The sequence below is a fragment of the Lingula anatina genome, chromosome 1, assembly GCF_051362555.1.
Source record: "Lingula anatina isolate TDL-2025a chromosome 1, LinAna3.0, whole genome shotgun sequence".
In the NCBI taxonomy this organism is placed as follows: Eukaryota; Metazoa; Brachiopoda; class Lingulata; order Lingulida; family Lingulidae; genus Lingula; species Lingula anatina.
In genome coordinates, this window is record NC_141767.1 from 22,703,887 (window position 1) to 22,728,242 (window position 24,356).

At 34.5% G+C, this 24,356-nt stretch overlaps 2 protein-coding genes and 1 long non-coding RNA gene across 4 annotated transcripts; 2 read left to right on the forward strand and 1 right to left on the reverse strand.

Moving 5' to 3' along the window:
- Positions 1–258: 258 nt before the first annotated feature.
- Positions 259–12,767, reverse strand: LOC106168820 (acyl-CoA synthetase short-chain family member 3, mitochondrial). The gene is made up of 18 exons (XM_013548013.2): positions 12,384–12,767; positions 9,901–10,045; positions 9,488–9,676; positions 8,516–8,668; positions 8,011–8,154; positions 7,243–7,323; positions 6,789–6,884; positions 6,447–6,557; positions 6,194–6,234; positions 5,936–6,039; positions 5,512–5,607; positions 5,179–5,242; positions 4,500–4,581; positions 4,057–4,179; positions 3,649–3,748; positions 3,105–3,280; positions 2,811–2,941; positions 259–2,223 (listed from the first exon to the last, which is right to left on the reverse strand). Exons 1-17 carry the CDS (start codon positions 12,647–12,649, stop codon positions 2,831–2,833), a joined length of 2,082 nt encoding a protein of 693 aa, XP_013403467.2. The 5' UTR covers positions 12,650–12,767; the 3' UTR covers positions 259–2,223; positions 2,811–2,830.
- Positions 12,768–13,167: 400 nt separating this feature from the next.
- On the forward strand, positions 13,168–23,823 carry LOC106168822 (peptidyl-prolyl cis-trans isomerase FKBP4). Of its 2 annotated transcripts, XM_013548017.2 has the most exons (9): positions 13,168–13,626; positions 18,472–18,636; positions 18,986–19,084; positions 19,316–19,563; positions 19,985–20,068; positions 20,381–20,617; positions 21,358–21,546; positions 22,200–22,399; positions 23,239–23,823. In XM_013548017.2, the coding sequence occupies exons 1-8, from the start codon at positions 13,335–13,337 to the stop codon at positions 22,368–22,370; spliced, it is 1,485 nt and encodes a 494-aa protein (XP_013403471.2). In that variant the 5' UTR covers positions 13,168–13,334; the 3' UTR covers positions 22,371–22,399; positions 23,239–23,823. The 2 variants fall into 2 exon arrangements, with proteins under 2 accessions (XP_013403471.2, XP_013403472.2); XM_013548018.2 differs by lacking the exon at positions 22,200–22,399.
- Positions 13,780–15,833, forward strand: LOC147764125 (uncharacterized). Its single transcript, XR_015331786.1, has 2 exons — positions 13,780–14,865; positions 15,373–15,833. It is a non-coding gene; the product is annotated as an uncharacterized LOC147764125 (long non-coding RNA).
- Positions 23,824–24,356: the final 533 nt, after the last annotated feature.

The window sequence follows — 24,356 nt, forward strand, 5'->3', positions numbered from 1 at the left end:
AGAGTTGTCTCAACCCAGGAAATCACCCCCTAGCTGCTTGAGAAGGCATGTCATTCAGTTAATCTAGTTGCATTCAGCGAGAGTCCCCCCTGGAATTGGATTGATCTACCTAGTATGATAGTTAAATTGGTAATACACCCTTAGATGCAACTGATTAGAATCAATTCTGTTGCACAGAATAGCATTTAACTGGCCTTACAAATTTCAATAGCACCAAAGTCCCAGGATGGAAATGAAGCAACCCATAATACGTAAGGATCAAGGTATCATAAAAACTTTTATTGCAAAACTAAATAATCAGTCTTAATAATGATTTCCCATCATCAACATCTACATGGATCACCAAAAATTCAATGTGGACAGCTTAAATGTTCTGAAGAAAAAACAAGGCACTTATAACAACTTACAAGTTTATAACAAATAACAGAACTAGATTCTAATAATGGCAATTTTATGACAAAACGTTCCTACCTGATCTAAAAAGTACAAAAAAGAATCTCCACGGAAAACATTTTTACCCCATCGAAAAGAGTTCAGTGTGTGAAGTTTTATCAAAGTGTAATAAGTTTTATCAAATGACTAACAATTGATTTTCTGAAGACTAACAGAGTAGTACATGGCACTTGCAAATGGTACTTGTTAATTCAAAAACAAACAAAAAATTTCTGCTGACACAATGGTATAAAATTTCACAAAAAATTATGATAAAATGTGAAAGAAACCACTCATACTATTGCTTGTCATGTACCTATCATGTACTTCATCCTTGAACCTTATCAAAATATTGTATTGCTATACAATTATACAAAATATCTTATATGCAAAATAAGCACTGTCATCTTTCATATATCAAGACAGAATTTTACAAATTTGTTGCGTTTATAACATATCACCCATCACCTTATAAACTATATAATATCTTAATAAATGTGGAGGTATATATTCCAAATACATATATAAATACAATCAGATAAAATCTGCATAGCATACTCCCCCTTCTCCCCTAAAAAAGTAATGGTTTAATTAATGCTGCATAAATAGGTCAATTACCTTTGAATTATCAACTAAATATTGATATTATTAAAATAGTGCAGTTTGGAAGGTGTCTACAAATTATTCCACAAATTTCTTTAAAATGTATGGCAAAGGCACCTTAAAAAGTAAATTGATCACATCTTGTCAGGATAAAGTTTGCTTATAATAGTGTATAATATCATGACTGAGAGGTCTTTGTTCTTTGATAAGTGCTATAACAATATATGGGCCAAAACAAAATATATGTTGTAATCCTTCAACTTTTACTAAAAAGCTTATTTAGCTGATGTCAACCTAATCAACAGATCACTGTAATTACCTTTAATGCATAGAAAAGTCTCTTATATTTTACTCTGGCTTCTTTAATGGCCACCGTGTGTTACAAGAAATATGTTGTTTATCAGTCCTAAAACTGGACTTCATGATCCATACATATGATTCAGCTTTCAGTTTACAGCAGCCAGAAACACTGTTAGAATGTTAACTGAGATCTTTATATACTTGTATCTTACAAAAAAATTAAAAGGACAGTACACAGGATTGCTGCTGTCTGAAAAATTCCCTATTTTCTTTTCAAATAGCCTCAACTTAAATTTCAATAGTTTGTGACATCCTTCAAAAGTAAACAAATCAGTACTTGTTGCTCAAAAATTGCAAATGTAAAGACTGCATGTGACTGCATGTTCACTTAATCATAGTCAAGCGAAGATTAAAGTGGTCTTAAAATATATTTCTGGCGTGTTTTATCATTTAGACCTTGATAAAGTGTTAAGTACTACAAAGTTGCCGAGGACTCGAAAAAAAATGATGAATACAGTCCCTTAAGAGTGTCTAGACTGAAAGTATATATATGTATACATACAAACCTCTTATTTAAGGAAGAGATTAGATACGCTTTATAAAAAGAGCAGACGTATTAAGAAAACTTCCAGGTTCATTGATTTTTATGTATACTTTTGCCATAACTTCCTGGTTTACTTGTATTAAATTTGTTTCCACAAGCTTTTAAGTAAATTACAGTTTTTAGAGTATGTCTAATGATCTGTTAATATCTGTACACCTTCTTACCACCTGGTTTCAGAGCACATTACGTTTATGCCAAATTTGCCAGATAGTAACTTCGGCTTTATTTCAAAACTGCAGGCCTTCTCTTTTACAGTTGCAGGACATACAGGGCCCTTCTTTTATCTAGAAAAGAATATTTCATATTTATGAACAGACCATTTTATAAGTTGTTTCTCAACAACAGTTTTTCTTGCAATTAATACACACCTTTTTCATTGACATCACCATTCAATGGAGAACAACAGCAAGTGTGCAATGACAACCTGTCAGTGCTTTATTTTCACTCTTCTTATCAATATGGTGACAAATGCATGCATATATATGCACTTAGTATCCTTTCTAGCAATTTTAAGCAAATAGTTAATCCACAATGGAAATAATCAGGAAGTCCATTTCCCATTTAGTTATATGGACATCCTGGGAAACCAAGGACAGTGTTGCCAGCCTGTGAACCATGGGCACTGCTGCTAGCTTGTGAACCAGGAACAGTATAGCCAGCCTGTGAACCAGGGGCAATATTGCTAGCCTGAGAACCAGGGGCAATGTTGCCAGCCTGTGAACCAAGGACAGTGTTGGCAGCCTGTGAACCAGGGGACAATGTTGCCAGCCTGTGAACCAAGGACAATGTTGCCAGCCAGTGAAGCAGGGGCAATGCTGCCAGCCTGTGAACCAAAGTGGGATACTGGCCATTGTCATTTTTGTGTACAAACCTTTTTTCAATCCACTGAACTCAAACTTTCATTGCCTTTTGCTCCTCCACAACATCTGGAGCAAGGCCAATGCCCTGAAGAGCGCGCTTGATGTCAGGGTACACACCAGCATCTTCAATGGTAACTGGGATCTGATAAGACATAAACAAGCATTAATGCGGTTATGATGGGAGTTTAAGTCATATGCGTTCTAATCAGTACTAGTGCTCTATATGACTACATAAGAATAGTGAGGAATAAGTTCATTACTGGATTTGACAAATATAATTTAAGTTTACTAGAGATTCCATTCACCTTAAATGGTTTCCCATCAGCCATAGCAGCAATAGTGTTTCTTGCAATCTTTCCAGATCTGGTTTTAGGCAGTTTATGAACAATAACTGCTTTCTTAAAACTGGCCACAGGTCCAATGTGATCTCTTACTTGCTTAACAACACTGGCAATGATCTCATCATGTGGCTTGGTTACCCCTGCAAAACATAAAGAATGCTGTTAAAACGTAATTCTCCAAACTATATGACATAAAATTTGTTGAAAAGATGCAAAGTATGTGTCATACCAGTGGCCATCTAGGTTATATGCTCAATGGTAAATAAATCCTATCAGAGCTAAATCTATTTCAATCATTTGAAATCACTGTATTTAAAATATTTTACTTGCACTAATGTTTGCCTTATGACATTCAGATAGGTCATTTATATAAAATAGCTTGTCAGTAAAATGTCTTCATTCTCTTTCTCTCCATCACATCACTAATATGCAATTGGTAAATAAAAAAGTACAAGCTTAAACACGCATTGATGGACAACAAAAATAAAGAATCAAAGTATAAACATACCCGCTTTCAGTACACACAGTCCAATGGGAATTTGTCCTTTAAGGGAGTCCTTCACTCCAACCACAGCACATTCAGCAAGTTCATTCAGTTCAAGCATCACCTAAAATGATTACATAAGTTATGTTTGTTAATGCTTTATCAAAAGTTGAGAATGAAAAGGTCAAGATATACAGCTATACAAATATGCATAATACATGAATATAAAGAGAATATCACAGTACAAAATCCATAATTATTTCAGTAAATCCATAATTATTTCATTTTGTAATTATAAAACAGAAAAAGTAGAAATTGTGCAAACTGTACTGAAATTATTTGATTAGATAATTCGGCATTGGTATACTGAATAGTGACCATTTTTTCTGTTATTTTCTCAAACATTTAAACTCCTCTTTTTCCACTGCTTACCTCCTCAAGTTGCCCAGTGGACAACCTGTGACCAGCCACATTGATGACATCATCGGCACGTGCCATGACAGCTATGTTTCCAAGGTGATCACGAAAGCCTGCATCCATGGTGTCATAGTAACCCTGACACATAAAAAAAATGTAGCAGTATATAGTGATCAATTAGTACATAGATATATATATCTTGACTGAGATATGTATAAATAATGAAATAAAATAATTAAACAATAATTATCGAATAATGGATTCCAATTCTTTAAGTCAAAATAAATTATCTTTAATAGTTGGTACAGTTAAAAACTGAGATGAATCTAGAGTTTCATTTATCTGCCAGCTGTCATAATCCACCACATAGGATCTTTTAAATTTTGTTTGCTACAACAATAAAATGTTTACTTTGATAGTGATTATTAATATGTAAAAGAGGGTAATTTACTACTTACTGGGAATTTCTTGAAATAAACATCATGGAATCTTTCATCTGCTTTATACAGTGTTGAAAAAGTTCCAGGAGGCAGGGGCAACCTTAAAATTATTTTTTAAAATGAGATAAAATATATTTCTAACTTTAAAATACAATATGTACAATAAGAATTAAAACTGGGCTATAATAAACATCTTAAATTCTGGGAAATCTATACCCCCAATTCATGCGAAATTTTGAACATCAATAATTAGCTACAGATTTGAAAGTGCCAATGACAACCTTCATTTTATGTGATTAATACCCCTTTCCTTCTGTACTGCTGTGTGCCAGGGCAAAAGATGAAGAACAGTGATGAGGAACACAATGACAGATACACTGTGCAGGAAGAATGGTCAGGGACAGCTACACTCAACTTGGATAAAGTTTTCAACAAATCCAGTTGAATAAAAAAAAGCATCAGCTCAAAAAGTTTGGGGGGGGGGGGGATGTAGAAGCCCAAAAAATAATACCAAGGTGCAAAAATATACATTAAGGTTTTTTACAAATGTTAAGTTACACAGAAGATAGAACAAGACAAGATTGAGTCTACAGAGAGGTAGACCAAAAGCAAATATACTTATAAAATATTTAAAAAAAGCATTTCAAAAAGTTTAAATAAAATAATATAATATCTATCAAACAACTTTGCTACCTACTTGACAACAATATTCCCAAGCTCATCATCAATGCATTCACTTCCATCATCTCTGATAACTTTGACTGAAAATGTAACATTTATCCATTATGCACAGGTTTACCAGTAAAACTGTTACTACTATAAACAGAGTAACACATCATCAACCCACAGACATACATGCAAATTTATTTACTTTATTACTATATGTTCCAACATTTTTGTGAACTTCTAAACTCAAACTACACATTAAGCTATATATATATATATATGTACAGTCTGACCAGGGAATTACATCTGATATAATTCCCTGGTATGACCATCATAGGCTGCCTATTTACCAGAGGGTACCTACCATCGTATCCTGGTACAGGTTTACCAGCGACACCTGGTGGAGGGTACAAGTGGTTGGCAAGACCAACACAAGTGGAAGTGATGGCCCAACCAGTTTCTATGGAAAACATATTACAAAAGCAGTTGATAATGTAGCTCAGGAAAGCCAGTCTGTTGAAACTGAGTTTTTGATGTATGTGTCACTTTAATTCAAAGCAAAGTTTTACAGGGAGTTAGAAATTACATTGACTAGCCCAGCAATTAGGTACTAAGTATGTGTAACACAATGCGTCCAATTTGGTCAGAAGTAAACCTTTATTTGCTCTTAAATAATTCTTAATGAAAGGAAAAATGACCATATAAGTAAAACTATACCAATATCAAAGTAACAGACATCTCTGAATTATACAAGTAAATTAGCATCAATCTAACTCTTTTCAAGTTACCTGTTTGCCACCAGTTATCTAGGATTGGTTTGTGCAAAATGTCTCTTGCCCACTCCATAGTCTCATGGTCACAGTGCTCACCAGCAACAAACAAACCACGAAACCTTAAAGCATTTAATATGTGCCAGAAGTATGGATTTCAGTATGCAAATAATACAAAATGATGTTACATGAAGTTCACTATATTGGGTTTAATGACATTTAGAAAAGATTATAACAAATTTTTAAAAATTGTGAAATGCCAGCAAAAATACTTACTTCTTAGGGGTATATTTCTTGCTCAAGACTGCATCAGGATCCTTAAAGAGTAAAATATGCATGATAATCTTCATGTATTCAAAATTTAATAGCTAACAATTTTGTTATCTGTGATATTTTCTTAAATTATTTTCAAGCTAACCAAACACATAACACCCTTTGTTTTTGAAGGGCCCTTAAAACTATGCATTTTTCCCCATTTTGCATGAAATAACATCTTTCCTTGACTGCAAATAAAATTAGTGTAATTTACCTCTCTTCTGATAGCTCTGAGTGCTGTGGGAGCAACAAACATGGAGGACACTTCATGCTCTTCCAGAACTCTGAAGAACACACCAGCATCTGGTGTACCAACTGGTTTGCCCTGGAATACAACTCACACATATAAAACTTGGTTTTTATGGCAATGGGAATTCATGGTAAATGTAGGTTTTATTAGAAGAATGTGACACTTGTATATGTTACAATATAAGTAAATAATGGAGAATAACTTTTCCTTATTTGTGTTTAAAACTTCCTTCTATACCTGTCTGTTACTGTGTGACGTTGTTTAAGTGTTCAGTATTGTGTTTGCAAAAGGGCGGTTCATATTCACCTCAAAGATGACGGTTGTGTTTCCATGCAGCAGAGGAGCGTAACAGATGTAGGAGTGTCCTACCACCCACCCCAGATCAGAGGCTGCCCACCACACCTGTAAAATACCTCTTGTCGTCTTATATTCAATTCATCTGAATGTGTTAAAATCGTACTGAACACAGCCTACTCATAGAATGGATCTAACAGCATAAAACAAAATCAGGACAACACCATAATTGAAATGTATTGAAATTGTGCCTAACCATGTGACAAAAAAGTGAAAAGTCTAAAGATAAAGTTGATGCATTCTGTTTTACTGAAATATTATTACCTCCAATATTTTAGAGGCTTCTAATTCTTTACCCATGTAATTGAAATGAGGCTACTGTTCTCTTTGAAATAGCCTCTGCTTGTTCTTAAATGGTTTTCCAAATGTCAGACAAACATATGGGAAAGAGAAAACCACAACATACCTCTCTAGGTCTCATGCCATAGATGTTCCACATGGACCAGTGCAGGGCAACAGCATGTCCACCACTGGGCCGCACCACAGCCTATCATAACGAAATACGCTAATACAATATGCAAAAAACAAAAATTGACAAGCAACGGACAAGCAAAAAAACAGTCACAAAGACGTTTGCAATATATCTTTTGGCTTTCTATATATAATTAAAAACCCATAAAGTCAACTGATGAACTATCAACCAGTTATTTGGCACACAGGGTGTTGGTATGTAAACTGGAGTTATTATTATTTGGATTTCTTTTCAAATAATCTACATCTATTGTATGTCAACTGCCTACTGTTGGTTACAACTGTTTGTCTATATAATATCCATCTAACCCCCTTAGCAAAATGAAAAAGTTTTCAGCAATACTGTTGCTAACTTAAAGTTTGCAGCAACGAGTTTGCAAAAAAATTTTATTGTAGTTAATTTGCAGCCATATTGCAGCAAATTTTCTGCAAATTTGCAAGAAGGAATTGCAGTTAGCAGCAATATTGCAGATTTGCAGCAGGCCTGATATTTTGCTAAGGACAACCTTTATACATATTCATTGTACATTTGTACCTTTTAAGCAGTAAATACAGACATAAGACAGGCAAGTTTGTTGGGTCAGCTAAAGGGGTAAAAAGGTCCACTTTTTCAGACCTCCCTAAAAATTGCCAGCTATAGGCCTGATAGGTGTGCTAAAACAGAATATTTGGATTCCAGTGATGGCATTACAATGTAGAATACCTTTGGCAGCCCTGTTGTTCCTGATGTATACAGCAAATAAACAGGATCTGTGGCATCAACAGGGACACAGTCATGTGGCTGGCTGGTTGAAAGCTCTTCAACAAAGTCATAATCTCTACCACTGGTCATGTCAGCAGCAGGGAGCTGCAACAAAGTGAAACCCCAGTATAAGTGTCTGAAGTGTTTATCATAACTATTATCATATAAAATAATTGGAAAGGCAGAACAATACTTTTAGATGAAGACAATGAAACTGCAGTACTATATCTAATATTTGTGTCTGTTGAAATAAGTTTGTTAAAATAGCATTGTCTGTGCTCACACACATGCTCACACACACACACACACACACACACACACACACACACACACACACACACACACTTTTTGATATTGGGGTAGCTACTGGCCAACTTAACTTCTAGGCTTACTTGCCCAACCAGGAAGGGCTTATATATATCAAAGGTTGACAACTAATACACTTTCATTAAAATTCAAATGTTACCGGTAGTCCCGATGCCTCAGAACATGTTCTGTTGTAAATCAGGCATGCATTGGGTTGGAATCCAGACAGCTGTATGGCCTCGTCAAGTATAGGTTTGTAGGAAACTACTCTGCCAGGTTCAATTCCACAGTTGGCGCTCACAATAACTTTGGGCTGAAAGTGAAATTGTTTAATACCTCTATCAGTATTTTGCAATTATCTACATATCATACCTTTTGCTAAGAGCTGAAGTATTTATTGTGGTGCATTAATTGGATTCATAATTTTTGAATCAAAGTACGTAACACTGTACAGTTTAAATAGATATTGCAATATTATAAGATGAGCCTATTTTTTCTCACATCTCTAAGTGCAAAAAGTAGACTAATAAGAGTAGCAGGTGCAGCTTGAAGAGCTGTCAGGCAAAAAAAAAAGGGTCTGGGTTATGTTACAAATGAAATGCTAAAAAGATGGTAGTACAAGTACATATGTGGCGGGGGGAGGGGAGAAGCAAGCTATTGTGACTTAAATAGGTAAAGTTTTCTATCCAGAATTAATACTCTGTACCATCTAATATTATATATATATATTTCTTTTTAAAAAATTCCATTCCTTTTCACAAATATACAAAAACTTGAACCTTTACTGAAAATGCTTATATTAGCTTGATAAATAACTTTAATTCAACACAATAAAATATAAAAAAATCTGAGGAAGTGTAAAACATCATTGAGCCAGTGAGTTTGCTTATAGCATTAAGCCAAGTCTTGAAAGGTCAAGTTATTACTTTGAATAAAGAATAATCAAAATAACCCAACTGAAGAATGTATTTTTGTGCATCCATTTTGCTTTGAATTAAGCCATATCTTCAACTTTTATCACCATGACATTAATTACGTCTAATAGACTAAGGGATTATGTAAGAAGCCAAACTTGTCCCTATGCATGACTTAACACTGTACTAATCCAACCTTCATCTTGTTTACAACACACCTCTGCATGAGCAATCCTTGTTGAAAGCTCTTTGGCAGCAAACCCACCAAACACTAATGAGTGCACAGCCCCAATTCTTGCACAGGCCAGCATAGCTATGATTGCTTCTGGGATCATAGGCATGTAGATCAACACCACTTCCCCCTTTTTAACACCATGCTTAGTTAGGGCACCTGCAAATCTAGACACCTACAAAAAAATAACGTAGAAAATATTAACACACAAAATATCAGTCATGACTTGGACGTCCTTTTCTTAATTAGACAATAATAATTTTTCACTGTTGAAAAGAAGAGAAAAAAAAAAACACAGACATATAAAACCATTTGATGGTTAATCTAGATTGCCCAAAGATAACACAACTTTGTTTATTTTATTTGGTATATATAGTTCAATCTGCACGGGATATTCACCTGATCCTGCAGTTGTGCAAAAGTAATCTTCTGCTGTGTATTGGTGACAGGGCTGTCATGAATCACTGCTACATGGTCACCATAGCCTTGTTCCACATGGCGATCAATTGCATTGTAACACGTGTTCAACTGGCCTCCAACAAACCTGCACTCAAGTACAGAAATAATCCAAGTAAAAATAATAGCATATATGATAAAAAGAATACTCCAAACAGGAATATGATACTGCATAACATATTTTTTTTAACTTTAGTAAAGCCAGTTATCTCTCATTTAAAAAAAAACATGCTGTGTGCAACACAGAACTTCTGACGGGTGCTAGTTGCAGATCTGCATACTGCATAACATATTTTTTAACTTTAGCAAAGCCAGTTATCTATCATTAAAAAAACTTATTGTGTGCAACACAGTACTTCTGACAGATCTAGAGGTGTCTATTTTTATGGCCTTGATGATGGACAATTTGTTTAAGACGTTAAAGATATTTGTAACATAGTCTTTGAAAAGTTCTATTACTTATGCTTTATGTTCAGAAATATCAAAGACTTATATGTTTTTCCATAGAATAAAAAATAAATCTGGAAAAATTGCTAGACAGGCCTAGACAACCCTTCCACAAAGTAGGCCAATGATGCTCCATTCAATTTTCAGGCAACACATCAAAGGTAATGTTAGGCTAAAAAATAGGGAAGCCACAATAAGATTACCTCAACTAAGTTCACTAGACCAAAACATTCAACCTGTGACAAGCATAATAAATAAAACATAAGAAATGAGACCATTTTTGTAACCTGGGATGAACTCATTCTTAACCACCTGGTCAATGACTTTTACTTGAGAAGCTCAGTAAATATTGACAATCTGTTGAATGCTTGTATACCTGTGTAACATCAAACTATTTACCAAAAGTTTTTTTAGTGTTCAATTCTGGGATAACTGAAATATCATGTAAACAACTTTGGTAAACAATTCTGCTGATGTATTTAAGGTCGTTTTGAAGGACAAACTACTTCAGCATATCAACTTGCAATACCAGGTACAGTGATTTTCAGTAGTGAGCTAATACCAATCTGGTATTTAGCACATGCTGAGGTGTAATAATGAATCCACAGTTTAGGGCATGGTGCAGGCTGAATGCAGCATTTTTCTTTCAAATTTTTGCTTATTCACAATACCTGACATTATAATCATGTGCATGACCTATATACCAAATTCTGTGGCTTAGTGTAGGTTATTCAAAATTATTCAAGCGTGTAAGTTTAGTCTTGATATAAACAGCCAATTGTCTATCTTACTTATATATGTTCTTTATGAATAAGTATCACCTTTCTGAACTCAAGATGAAATGCCATAATAGTTGGTTTACATTTTTTATTTTCTGAAATACTTGGTTTAAGCTTACAAGTGATTTGTTTGCTTTTGTTTCTATTTCATGCAATTTTTATCACATATAGGCAGCATTTTCTTTTTGGTAGTTATTATTGTGTATTGAATAATTAAGGTTACATATATATGACAACATCAAATTCATTAAGAATACTTATAATCAATGTATAGATCAGGTTTTTCATCCCATGGTAGTACAGTACATCTAGTGCAGTATTATAAATACAGGCTACTTTGTCATTTTAAGTGTCTTCAAATGGTAAGAGTCTTCTATGTGGTACTGAGCGTGTTTAATTGCAATTCTGCTGTTTTCTTATATAAATCCATTTAAGACAATAAAGAAGATGTTGAAGGCAGCATGAGCTCTGGCACTTCTATTTACACACTCTCAAATAAAAAAAAAAAGAAAAAAAGAAACTGAAAAATGGCATGAAAATCTATGCATTAGCACTTGCATTATGTTTTCTTTTATATATTATACTAATTGAATGCCGAGTGTGGGCTGGTAGGTTTTTAAAAAATGTAAATTAATAATGTAATTTTAAAAAAATGTTATTAGAGTGCTAACACTGTGACTTTTATTACTTTTTGAAGACAGGAAAATGCACCCTAAAACTAAGACCAAAATCCATGTGTACCTACTGCACTCACACTGGTAGAATTACAATAAAACACTTTTTTAAAACTTCATCTACACTGTCAAAACAATTAAAAATACAACATACAACTGTATATACATCCAGGTATACCTACTACTGATACAGTGCATGAAGTCTATTGAGTGAAGGCAAGGGAGAAAGTACATAGATGTTCACTGTAACATTTATATACAGGCCCGTAGTCAGGGGGAGTTCAAGGGGTTCAGAAGAACCCCCCTTTTTGCTGGGGAAAAGGTCTGGGTAAGTTTGATCGAGGTAAAGTAAGTTTTCATGACAAAAGGTCATCACTTTCAGAAAATGAACTCCCCTTCAACAATTGCTAGCTAAGTGCCTGATATAGAAATATACAGTACTTGCTTTTCATGATTTGAGTACAAAATTGAAAATTAGATTAGAAGTATTTTAAAAGAAGTAATGAGCTTATTAATTGTTTCTTACCATTTTGAGAAAGGTGGATTGGAGTTATCAAGAACCTTATCGAATTTCTTCATCCATGAAATGTTTTCAGCAGCTTCAGCCCAGAATTCGTCAGGTTTGGTTTTGGACTTCATGAATGCATTGTTGTAAACATGTTCGTAGTGGGAGTAACGTCGCCTGTTGTCTACCTTTGCAGAAATGACTCTGGAATTATTCTGCACAGCATAGAGTGGGCAGGTGCTTAATTTCTGTAGCTGTGTGCGAGCTGCTCTAACAGCTGATGCCATCGTGATGAGGAGAGAGAAAAAATGAAGAGCAGTTATCTGTCTGCTGCAAATCTCTCGTCAATGCCCTCAACCTGCAAGACTGAGCTGCTGTAAATTCGCACCTGTAAGTTGGGAATGTACAATTAGTGACCTACATTTTATATCTGGTCTCAATAAATTGAATAATATTACATTCATATATTTTAGTTAAATCAAAAATCAATAACCAGACAAACTAAAATAATATTTCTTAATCTTAAAAGACATGAAAACACCATATTGTGTGCAAATTTTTGCTTTTTGTGATCATTATATTTTTCATTTTAGACCAGATAAGGATATAGGTCATTTAGAAAACTAGTTCCTAAAATTTATAGCCGCAACATTTCTATATGTTGTCTAGATTTGAGTCATAAAATGCCTAGATAATGAATCAGTCACACTACAATTTGAATTTTTAGATAATATGGATAATTTTGTTCATAGTAATTGAGGAATAATTGCTAAATTGCATACCCTTGATGATAAGCTTATATGTGTGAGAACTAGGCAATACAACTAAGGGAGACGAACCGAGAGGACGAAGGTTCCAGAAAGCACGTGTCCGTGCAAGGAAAGTTTATTTACCAAAAAATACCCCTTTTGCAAAGTAACGTTTTGTGTTTGATCATTGTGTGTGTTACTTTCGAAATTGGGAACTATAAAAATGTCAGATGGTCTGGAAGAAAGCACTCCATCTTCTGCCAACGCGGAAACCATGGAAGTGGATGGTTCTGGACCTCAAAGCGAAAGCGAAACAAATAGGCCAGAGATCAGTCCAAATGCCGTGGATCTGAAAGACGGTGGTGTTTTCAAAGAAATCAAGAGAGAGGGTATTGGGAGTGAGACTCCGTGCACGGGAGATGAAGTTTATGTTCATTACACAGGGAAGTTAGTGGATGGGACTGTTTTTGATACCAGCAAAACAAGAGATGAGTTTTCCTTTAAACTGGACAGAGGTAAATAGGTATACTTATAACAATTTGATTGTCAACAGATACATGGACTCAGTAAAACATTATATCTTGGTCACAGTACACTTTTATGTCTTTTATCCAATCGGCGACGATATACACACATTAAATTAATGTGAATTTTCAATTGGGTCTAAGTATACTGTCATGCCTATAATTCACGCGACAACTAATTGATCATTTTCTGACATCTGTATGCGTACATGGTGACGAGATAATTATAGGGCAAAACACAATTGGCAATGAAAATGAGAAGACGTCAAGCCCGCCCTATGTTCGCTAATATGCAAATCAACCCCGCTTGTCCATCGGTGGCGGCTTGTCACCCTGTTTATGCTCGACGGGGAGTTAATTGCCGCTTGCTGTAAGCCGACGTAATTACATAGTTGCTTATCTGCCGGTACTGTTCCTTTCTCTAGGCTGACATAGGGCCTATCTCCTGCCTTGCTAACGGGTTTTTCTTCACTTTGCAAAGTTTTGTTTGAAAGATTTAATATTTATTCTACTTGTGAGTTTTTGTCCTGCTATTCACAATTTTCCCACATAACGGCCAACGTTAATTTGAAAATGACGTAATGCAGTATCGGTCACAAACCACGGAGCGTGCTGAGGTAATGAGCAAAAATAAAATAAACTACTTCAGACGTTGTGAAGATCATCTGTATATTCGCTTCTTTAATGTCTTTTACCGTGACATTATATGCTGATCTCATTTGAAAGTTTTTCGCGTATTATTAATTTCGGTCAACTTATTCTGTCAAGCCATACGGGCCTGTCACTGCACGTGCGCCATCTTGAATTTTATATGTAGAGGGAGGCAGGTCGACAGCCATGCGAAAAAGGACTGTGCGCGCGGAGAAGTGAAAGTGATACCTTTTTGAAAAACGATATCATTAAAAAATACATTCATAAAAATTTTAACTTTGCTCGTCGGAGGCTGATACCCCACAAAGGGCTCAAGCTGCTTTGCACTGAGTTATTTATAAGTGGGATCTATTTATGTCCTGGAGTGGTTCATCGTAGAAATATAATTTTGTAAAATTGCAGTAATAACAACATTCTAATTCATTGCTTCTTTGTACAAGCAAGATGCTCTTTTCAAATGAATAATGAAATTAATGAATCATGTAATTAGGTTGAGAGAAAGCAGCTTGTTATCTATAAATGGGTCTGTGTTAATTTTTTTTTTTTTCAGGTCGATCCTTAGATTGTGTCTATTGGCTGGTAATGTAGTTCTGTCTTTTAAAATTGATCAACAACTAGTTTTTAAATTTTCTTTAATAAAATACAAATAACAAGTTTGAAATTGAAACTCTAACATGCATGAAAAGCCAATTATAGTTCCAGTGTTATACTATTAAAATCCTATTTCAGCATGCAAAATATAGGCCCTATATTTCAAAAAGTTTGCATCGATCATGTTTTGTTTGCTTAACCTTTTTGTTTTAGATTTTGAACACATGAATGGAATTTGTAAATATTCTACACAATATAATTCTTTTTTATTAGTTTTGAATTTTAATATATGGACAGTATTAATTAGATAAAATGTTACTTATTAAAAAAACGTAAATTTATTGAGAATAAAAATTCAAAATGCCCTTCTGTAAGCGTATTTTTGAGAGATAATTCTGTACAGTATTTACGAGTGTAAATAATATGCGTTTGACAGCATTTTCTTTCAAATGTGATTCTTTAGAAATGTGCGAATTAACTTTTCTTGTCTTACAGACAGACACAGAGAGGACTTAAGGTCCGAAACCAGAAGGCCACATGGAAAATACAACTAAGGTCTGCAAAAGGCTGCCTCCTTTGTAGGGTCTTATCTAGCTCACGAAACTCTTTATTAATAATGCGATTTGATTAAATTATCACAGATGATGATTTAGTCTAATTGGTGTGCTACACGGAAAAGAAGGGCGCGTAGAAAGTTGCCTAGGTCTGTAAATATATGCGTTTTGGTGTCGGGGGGGGGGGGGGGGGTCTCCTTTTCTTGCCACAGTATTTAAATATTTTATCTGGAAATTATTCGATCACCAATCGTCAAGCTGTCTATGCAGAAAGATATTTTTTAAACTAGCAGAGAGCACCTGCATTGGAGAAGACGACCTGGCAGAGAAAGACGAAGATAAAGATCACTCTCTCATACTTTTTTCCCGTAAATATTTTGATATTAAAGACTCCCGTCCCTCTTCTCTTGTTCGTGTCCTTCTTTTCTACATTTACTGCATTTTATCACTTGTTTTCCCCGAAGTAAGAATGAATCGTTTGAGCAAGCGGGCTTGGTAGAAAAAGAGGGGAGATATGGACATCAATCTTATTTCCCGTAAATGTTTTTAATATTAAGGATTCCCATCACTTTTTCTTGATAGTTTCCTCTTTCCTCTATTTCTTTTCGCTGCACTTTTATCTGTTGACTTCTCTTAAATAAAATGAATCAAATCTAAATAAAACAAATAACGGAGAGCAGATTCTTTGGTGAAATTATTTATCTGTCAAAAACCTTATAAAACGTTAAAACATTCTTTATGAATAACGACCCATGCAGTAGTGTAAAATATCCATTTTGTAGAAGGTTGCACAGGATTAAATTCTCGATGCAATAAACGATTATTTCCTAGTCTTTCATTAGCCTACCAGCACCTAATTGAGAAAATTTTGATTCACCCCAAGAAGTTATAACTTCTTGTTCACCCTGACACTGCCAACGAAAAAGTTCTTTAGTTTACTGGTGTCTCTTGAATATTTAGGCACTGTTGATGGCCCCAAAGATTGAAATTTGCTGAAACCGATGCTTTATCGCTATTGTTTAATGATTAACAATTGCTGCCTGAGAACGCTCTTGGGGTGTATACTAGTAGACATAGACAAAGAATGGAATAGTTTTTAATATAAAGGTCACTTACAACCCAGTCATTAGGTAACACTGGACAACGAAACAAAGGGGAGACTACCAGTTGTAACTGCCATTGAATGAAATGTAAAAGGTGCGAAATCGGCCACCCCTTAATGCGATCATTAACCAGCAAACAAAGCGTTGTATTGTAATTTCCACCGCCGACAAGCGGGATATCAAAAAAGTATGACAATCTTTTTACTTCCACCATCCATCCCTAGGACGTACATGTACACATGAAAATAACATTGATAATTATTCTTGTTATAATACATGAAGTAAATTGAAAAAATTAAAACTTTGTTAATTTGGACTTACTTCATACATGATGTTATTGTGTTCACGACAAAGGCTAATCAAATGCCATTTACCCTTAAAGATTTATTTGGGCGAACTCTCCTCCACAGCATTTGCACACGTATCAGTTAAAGATCTTCTTTTAAATAATCTATTTCGTAGTTGCAGTAAGCGAATGCAGTTATGTGACCGATCTGCACAAACACTTAGGCCCTTGCCGTTAGGCAAATTGACACACTTCTAAGTCATTTTTGATAATTTTTTCTAATGCCCAATAAGAATTTTTGCATGGAATTAATTTTCCACCGCTCAGCTGGCATTCAGTAATATATCGCGAGGACATTGCACTAACCGATGAGAGGCTGTGGTTTAAGCTAGATACAACACTCGCCACCGAGCTGTATCCGAAAATTACTCAACCTGTGGCTCGACAATACGCTCGTTATATTTCAAGTTCGGCTCTGCGACTTGTATCTATCACTTATTACAATGTCCAGGTAGCTTGCCCAGCTGTGGTTTTATATTATCGCTATTTAGGTTCCTTTCGAAACCAGCTTCGTTTCCACGAAAACAACATACATGTACAGTGTTTTGGATGTTACTCACACGAAGACCTGGCACGGCTTTGTCGTTGGTAATTTCTTTTTATTGTTTAGTGCTATCTATACCCCTATCACTTAACCTGAGAAGTTTCCAAACGTAAGGACAAAGAGAAAAGTGTGATGTATCGAGACAAAAGGGAGATCGGTAGATACGTCCAAAATTAGGGAGACTTCTGCCAAGTTCGGAAGGGTTAATTGGTATGGGCCACAGACTGATCGCTCGAGAAATTCACCAAAACTACAAGAAAAATCCTTCAAATGTATTAAATAGCAGAGGCCCATTCCCCTGATTGTAAGAAGCAAACAAAACAACGAGACGGCAGGTCGACATTCAGCCTAGAGCAAGGTGCAATACCGCCAAGTTGAAAGCTGTTAATTAAGTCGGATTAGAGCGCGCATCAATTTACTTCCCGTCGCGCTTGGCGAGGACGAACTCCCGTCTCCAAGGGTCGCCCGTACAATAATTTACATATGCGCTCCTCCCCCTGTGCGCTTAGGCCCTGTATGAGTCCACGTCGCTATTGTTTGCTACCCGCACAGGCTTTTGTAGTTTATCAAAACAACCCATTGTCTCTCAGGGGGCGTGAGTACAGAGTTAATACGTACATGGAGTATACGCATACAGATTGTCGCGCGAATTATGAGCACAACCAGTAGTACGTACATGTTTGTTCTTGTCTCACCTTGTATGTATTTACATTTATCTTCAGTTTTTATTATTTCCTCCATTGCTATGTAATTATTGTTATGTTATCCTTGTGTCATCTTTGAAAAATTGATCACACCTTACTTTGAAGGCCAAAGTCAATAAAATATTCTATGATTAAAGCCTAAGGCTGAACTGAAATCATCAGATTAAAAATGCATATAGTGTGATACTGTTTTTTTTTGTTTTTTTTTTTTCGAGTGACATAGCTACAAACTCAAAGATATACTTTTGCACCAGATTTATAGAAATTAAGACCAGTGAGCTATTTAATTCAGATTATAAGAAAAACACAAATAATGATCCTACATTCTAACTTTTTTCTTTAGGGAGTGTCATAAAAGCATGGGATATTGCGCTTGCCACAATGAAGGTTGGAGAAATGGCAGAAGTGACATGTCGACCTGACTTCGCATATGGTGATACTGGAAGCCCACCTAAAATCCCTCCAAATTCTTGGCTGATCTTTGAAATTGAGCTTTTGGGTTTTATGGGTAAGTGAAACAGCGTAAGTCAACATAAGCAATCATGATAAAAAAATAACATCACTTTCTAAAAAAAATACCATAACAAACATAACACATCTCCTGAATCATTATTTTAAATGAACTTTGGTCAAATATACTAATACTCTGTAACAGCAGTTCATAGTTAGGAATTCTTTTACTTTCATTTCAAGTAGATCTAAAAAAAGTAGGATTTTATGGAATTGTTATTAAAGATTTAACCATAACTTGGTTTAGTGACAGCTAGCTTTAGTTTTTCAGATAATACTACAGTGTCTTAATGAAAGAAATTAATACTGAGGATTCATTGTTTTTTATTTATAATTATATTAAACAGGTGAAGATGTCTCAACAGACAAAGATGGTGGTGTTAGAAAAAGTGTCATTGTGAAAGGAGAAGGATACAAGACTCCTAATGATGGTGCTCAAGTTGAAAGTAAGTTCTTGAACTGGTTCAATGTAAATGTCCACATGTGAGAGTGTATAGTGTGTGCATGTACATGCTTAATTTTGTACAAAGGCCTCAGGGAGGTTGCAAACATGAAAAATATTTTTAACAAAATAGATTGATTTTCACTAGATGAATTAAGTGGTACATAACATGTACACATTTAAAATCCTTTCTTGCAAAACAGTAATAATGAAATAATTTAACTCATTTTTACAGTGCACATTATTGGAAAATGCAATGGCTCTGTGTTCGAGGACAAGGATTTGGCATTTATAGTCGGTGATTGCCAAGATGAGGTTGTAGTGGAAGGAGTTGAAATGGCTGTAAAAAAGCTGAAGGAAGGAGAAACAGCCAGAGTTAAAGTGCAATCAAAATATGCATATGGTGGAGAAGGAAGCAAAAAGTACGGTATTCCACCAAACGCTGACTTAGAATACGAAATGAAAATGAAAAAGTTTGAAAAGGTAAATCAAGAGATGAGTTGATTTGAATTTTTTTGAAAATGTTGAACAGTTTGATGTTTAATTTTGTGCAGTCCCTTATGTGGTCAAGTTGAACATTTTGATACTCATCAAACAATCACATGACATGGTCTTTCCACATTTTAGCTAGATAAAAATGTCAGATGCTTAAGTACTGATTTTAGAAATGCTAAAGATGGTAGCCATTTACATGCAAATACATGCTAAATATTTGCAATTTTCATTGTTAATTTTTGGTTTTCAGTTATAAAGGCGTGACCTCTTCTGGTTCTTAGTCCCATCATTAGCCATAAAGGGAGTAAAGAAGCTTTGAAAAGGGATTTGCTACCCACTCATTTTCTTCATATCACAGGTCCACAAATGTGTTTTGATTAATTTTGTTGTCTTGTGTTTCACATTGCAGGCCAAAGAATCATGGGAAATGGATGGTAAGGAGAAGCTAGATCAATCTGAAGTTGTTAAAGAAAAGGGAACCAAATTTTTCAAGGTACAGTTGCAGTTAAAGGAATTTTCAAACATTATAACAACATGTTATTCCAAGTTTTATTTTAATCACTGAGATTAAAAAGAAATACATTGGATATACATATGCATAACATCTATGTATAAACTTGGATATAATTTTTAGAATATTGGTAATGATTTATTTTATTATTCGTTTATTTTTTACTTATTTACTTTTGTATTCAAGTAACAACAATATTAAATATATAAGTATCAGTTGTTTCTCACTTTTCTTTGTTTTACTCTCTTGCTGTGAAGGAATTCTGTACTGATTGAACATTTTTCAACATTGTAGGAAGGTAGTTATAAGAAAGCAATAACATCTTACAAGCGGGTTATTAGCTACCTGGAATATGAAACTGACATGGAAGGTGAAGAGAAACAGAAGAGAGATGCCCTGATGCTGGCTGCTTACCTTAATACTGCAATGTGTTATTTAAAACTCAAAGATTATGTTGAGGCAAGGAAACATAGTGATAGTGCCCTGGGCATAGATGTAAACAGTGAGAAGGGGTACTACAGGAGAGGAGAGGTAAGAATGTCATGTCTGAAACCAGCATTTTCAAAGGGGATTTTTTTTAACCTTTTTGCAAAATACTGTATCCAAATATTTATATTTGATCTTAGTCCTTAGAGTAGCTAACTATCAAATGGAAAAAGTTTGGTCTATTCAGAATTCAGCTGCTGGTCTCCTCCATAAAAGACGTGGAACCATATCACACCAGTTCTCTGTGATCTTCATTGGATACCTGTGTCTCAAAAATTGTCTATAAGATATTACTCCTGACTTTTCAAATTTTAAAGGGCGACTGTCCATTTTACATGAACAATATAATGATGCTTTTAACTCTTCCATCCAGTGGTCAATTTCAACTCGAGCGAAACAATATAGAAAAAACTTTTAAAACATACAGTCACAGTAATTTTGAAATTGCTGCACCAATTTTTTGGTTCAGTTTCATTAACAAATCAATTAAAAAACGTTTTTATTTAAAGAATAATTTAGTTAACTTATACCTTTTAGTTTTAATCACTTTTATATTAGCTTTACTTTTTATATACATATGTAAACAGTGCTGAGACACATGTGAAGAAATGAATTATTATTATTATAAGTCTAGTTTGTTTGTTTGTTTGTTTTTTCATGTCCATATATTGAAGTGTTAGTCCAATTTTTATTATTTCATACACAGTCAAATAATGAGCCTGTTTTTTGCAATGTATATTTCAATGATATATTAGAAAAGAATTTTTCTCTATGATGTTTTTCAGGCTAATATGGGTTTAAACGAATTTGAAGATGCAAAGAAAGATTTCAGTAAAGTATTAGAGATAAACCCCAAAAATAAAGCAGCAAGGGATGAGCAGATGAGAGCAAACAAGAAAATAAAAGAGCAGAATGCCAAAGAGAAGTCTATTTATCAGGGAATGTTCAAGAAATTTGCAGAGGCAGATTCAAAGGTAAATCATCAACATGTCATCTGATATCTTATAGTAGTCATAATTTTAAAGTTCATATGTTAAGCTGATAGATTTTGGGCAAGAGAACAAAAAATAACTAAGGGTTTTTTTTTTTAATGCCTTCAGTACTTTTTGGTACTAACACTTTTAACCACCACTATTCAGATTTCTTTTTGTTTTTTGTGACCATGTTTAAAAATACACAATAAGGCTACTTATATTGCTTTTATTATCACTTCTGGTAAAGATACATTTTTTGACTTGTGTTGTAATTTCTTTACTTAGACAGCATTCAAAAGACCTTTTATAATGCAACCTCATGAGCTGTCTTTTAGTGTAAAAAATTTGGAAATATGCTTAAATACCAATTTAAAGAAAATTTTTATTTTTGTTAGAATAAATGTTTTCAGACCAAATTAGCCATGGATTGTTCTATTGATAAAATGTTTTACACCTATGCACACATTTTGTGTAGCTAATCTTCCCTATGGTAATTTGTACTTCATTAATTGGTTGTAATTTCGACCTTTTTCTGAATTTGTAATTACTAAATTTTATTTGTATGATTTACACCACAATATGACACATCTGGAAGATTATTTTACCACCAATGAAGTGAAGACCAGCCCTAATCAACCCATCTTTTTCTGCAGCCTGATAGTCTATACAGTGGGGCTGTATTTGAAAATGTTGACGAGTGGTCTAATGACATGGCAGAAGGTATGATGCCATTAGAGGAAGAAATGGAGGCATTTGGGGAAACGGCTCGAGTTCGAGGCAGTAAGACCAGCAATCACCACAGGGAGGACTTGGATGATGATTAGTTCACCACCTGCTCTGTAACAGCTCCTAGGTAAATGAGGGAATATAGGTAGCTGTATGTGGTTGCTGGCAGTTGTGGCATTGATTGTCATATACCCAGTATTTGTCGATTTGACAATATTTCCCTCTGATATGCTCTTACTAGTGTCCAATCCCCCCTCTTACCCCCCCCCCCCCCCAAAAAAAAAAAAAAAAAAACAATTTTTTTTTTTTTAGTTATAATGGAAACTTTACCAAATTCTTTGATTAATCAGTGAAAGAAACATTCGAAAGATTAACATAAGATATCCAACTGAACAAATGCTGCATTAGTATCATGCAGTCTGGTTATTGGTCATTTATTAAATTTGTGCTACATCTTTCCACAGACTTAATCTAAGAATCATAGTGTTTGCAGCTGTACTTGATGAAACAGCCTTGATGGAAATGTTTTATATATCTCCTTTGGGGAATTTTTCATTTCTGTTGAAAAGAAGTATAAAAAGAATTACACCCCACTCTCTTATACAAATACTATTGGAATGCTTACCGTACCTAAGGTACCTATATTGATAATTGTAACATAAGAAAATTGAATGACATTTAGATATATATATTAGAGATCAATTGGTATTAGTTATTTATGGTAGAATATTTTTAATATTTTTATTCATACAGAGCAGGTGGTGAGAGTAGTCTTTTTTTTTTTTACCCTTAGCAGGAGACGTGGCAGAATGCAGTATAGTAAAGAGTGGAAACCATGGGACTATTATTTCACGGACAGAACATTATGATCACAATCTGTGGTTTTAATTTTTACTTCATATATATGGTGTTTAAGCACCTGAGAAGCAGCTTTAAGGCTAAGTAAATTCTTTTTTATTGTTTCAGGGAGTCAAAGACAAAGCTGTTGATGGACCAGGAAGCGGGGATCAAGCCAAGATGGAGACACAGTCTGAAGGAACTGCTGTGTAGGTCACAACCTAACAACAGGGCAAAGATGAACAGATGCATTATTCCAGGAAACAAATTGAACATTTGGACAGAGATGTGCAAAAGAAAGAAACCGATAGAGGAAAGTGTGTCAGATTAAGAGAATTGGGAAAAAAGTAATTTTTTGAGCTGTTTGTAGACAACAGACATTAAAAAATGCTGCCTCATTTCTCTATGTGTCAACTTAATTAATGAAACAAGATGTGAACTGTAAATTTTTTATGTGTTGTAATCATTTGTAATTGTACATTTATATGTTATTCTCTTGAAAATGCTTCTTTGGCATTTTAAAAGAAGAATTGCAGTTGTAAAATAATCAAAGGTGCAGTTTTTTAATGTTTTAGAAATAACTGTATTTGGATATGCATTCCTTGTATAAAAATGTCATCTTCATGTTTATATGAAGTAAATCCTTGCATCTAGCAGATTTGAATGCAGTAAGTGTTCAACTAAATGCATTAAATAAAAGAAGTGGTTACTTTCTTTGCAGTTGTTTTCAGTACCTCAAATGTTACTAGTTATATACAGACACTTTGGTATTTTTTTTTACCCTATAACTTCCAAATCACATTGTTTTACTAAAAAATTTTCCCCACTTAATCAAATAATTATTGAGAAAAAAAGGAACTTTCTCATACTAACAAATTATTGCTACTCCCATCCATGCACTTGTACTTGATGTTTTATACCATTTCTGGGAAAATTATTTGGTGACCAGTTACAAAAACGGTCCTGTTTTCCTGCACATTTCAGAAGGAAATATCAGCATCAGGTAGCTTTATTTAAGTACACTGCAGCAATCCTGTCCATGAAATGTACTGGTAGATTGAACTGTTTGTGAAAAAAAGTTGCAAAATTGTCTTTTACCAACCTTCACATATGCGTAATTGCATTAACATAACAATAGACAGGTGAGTGAACTATATCTAAGGGAGTGTTCAGATAAACCCACTGTACCAGCTTGATTGATCCAACTCTGTGGAGATTGTCACATATTATGGGGAGTCAATGTAATC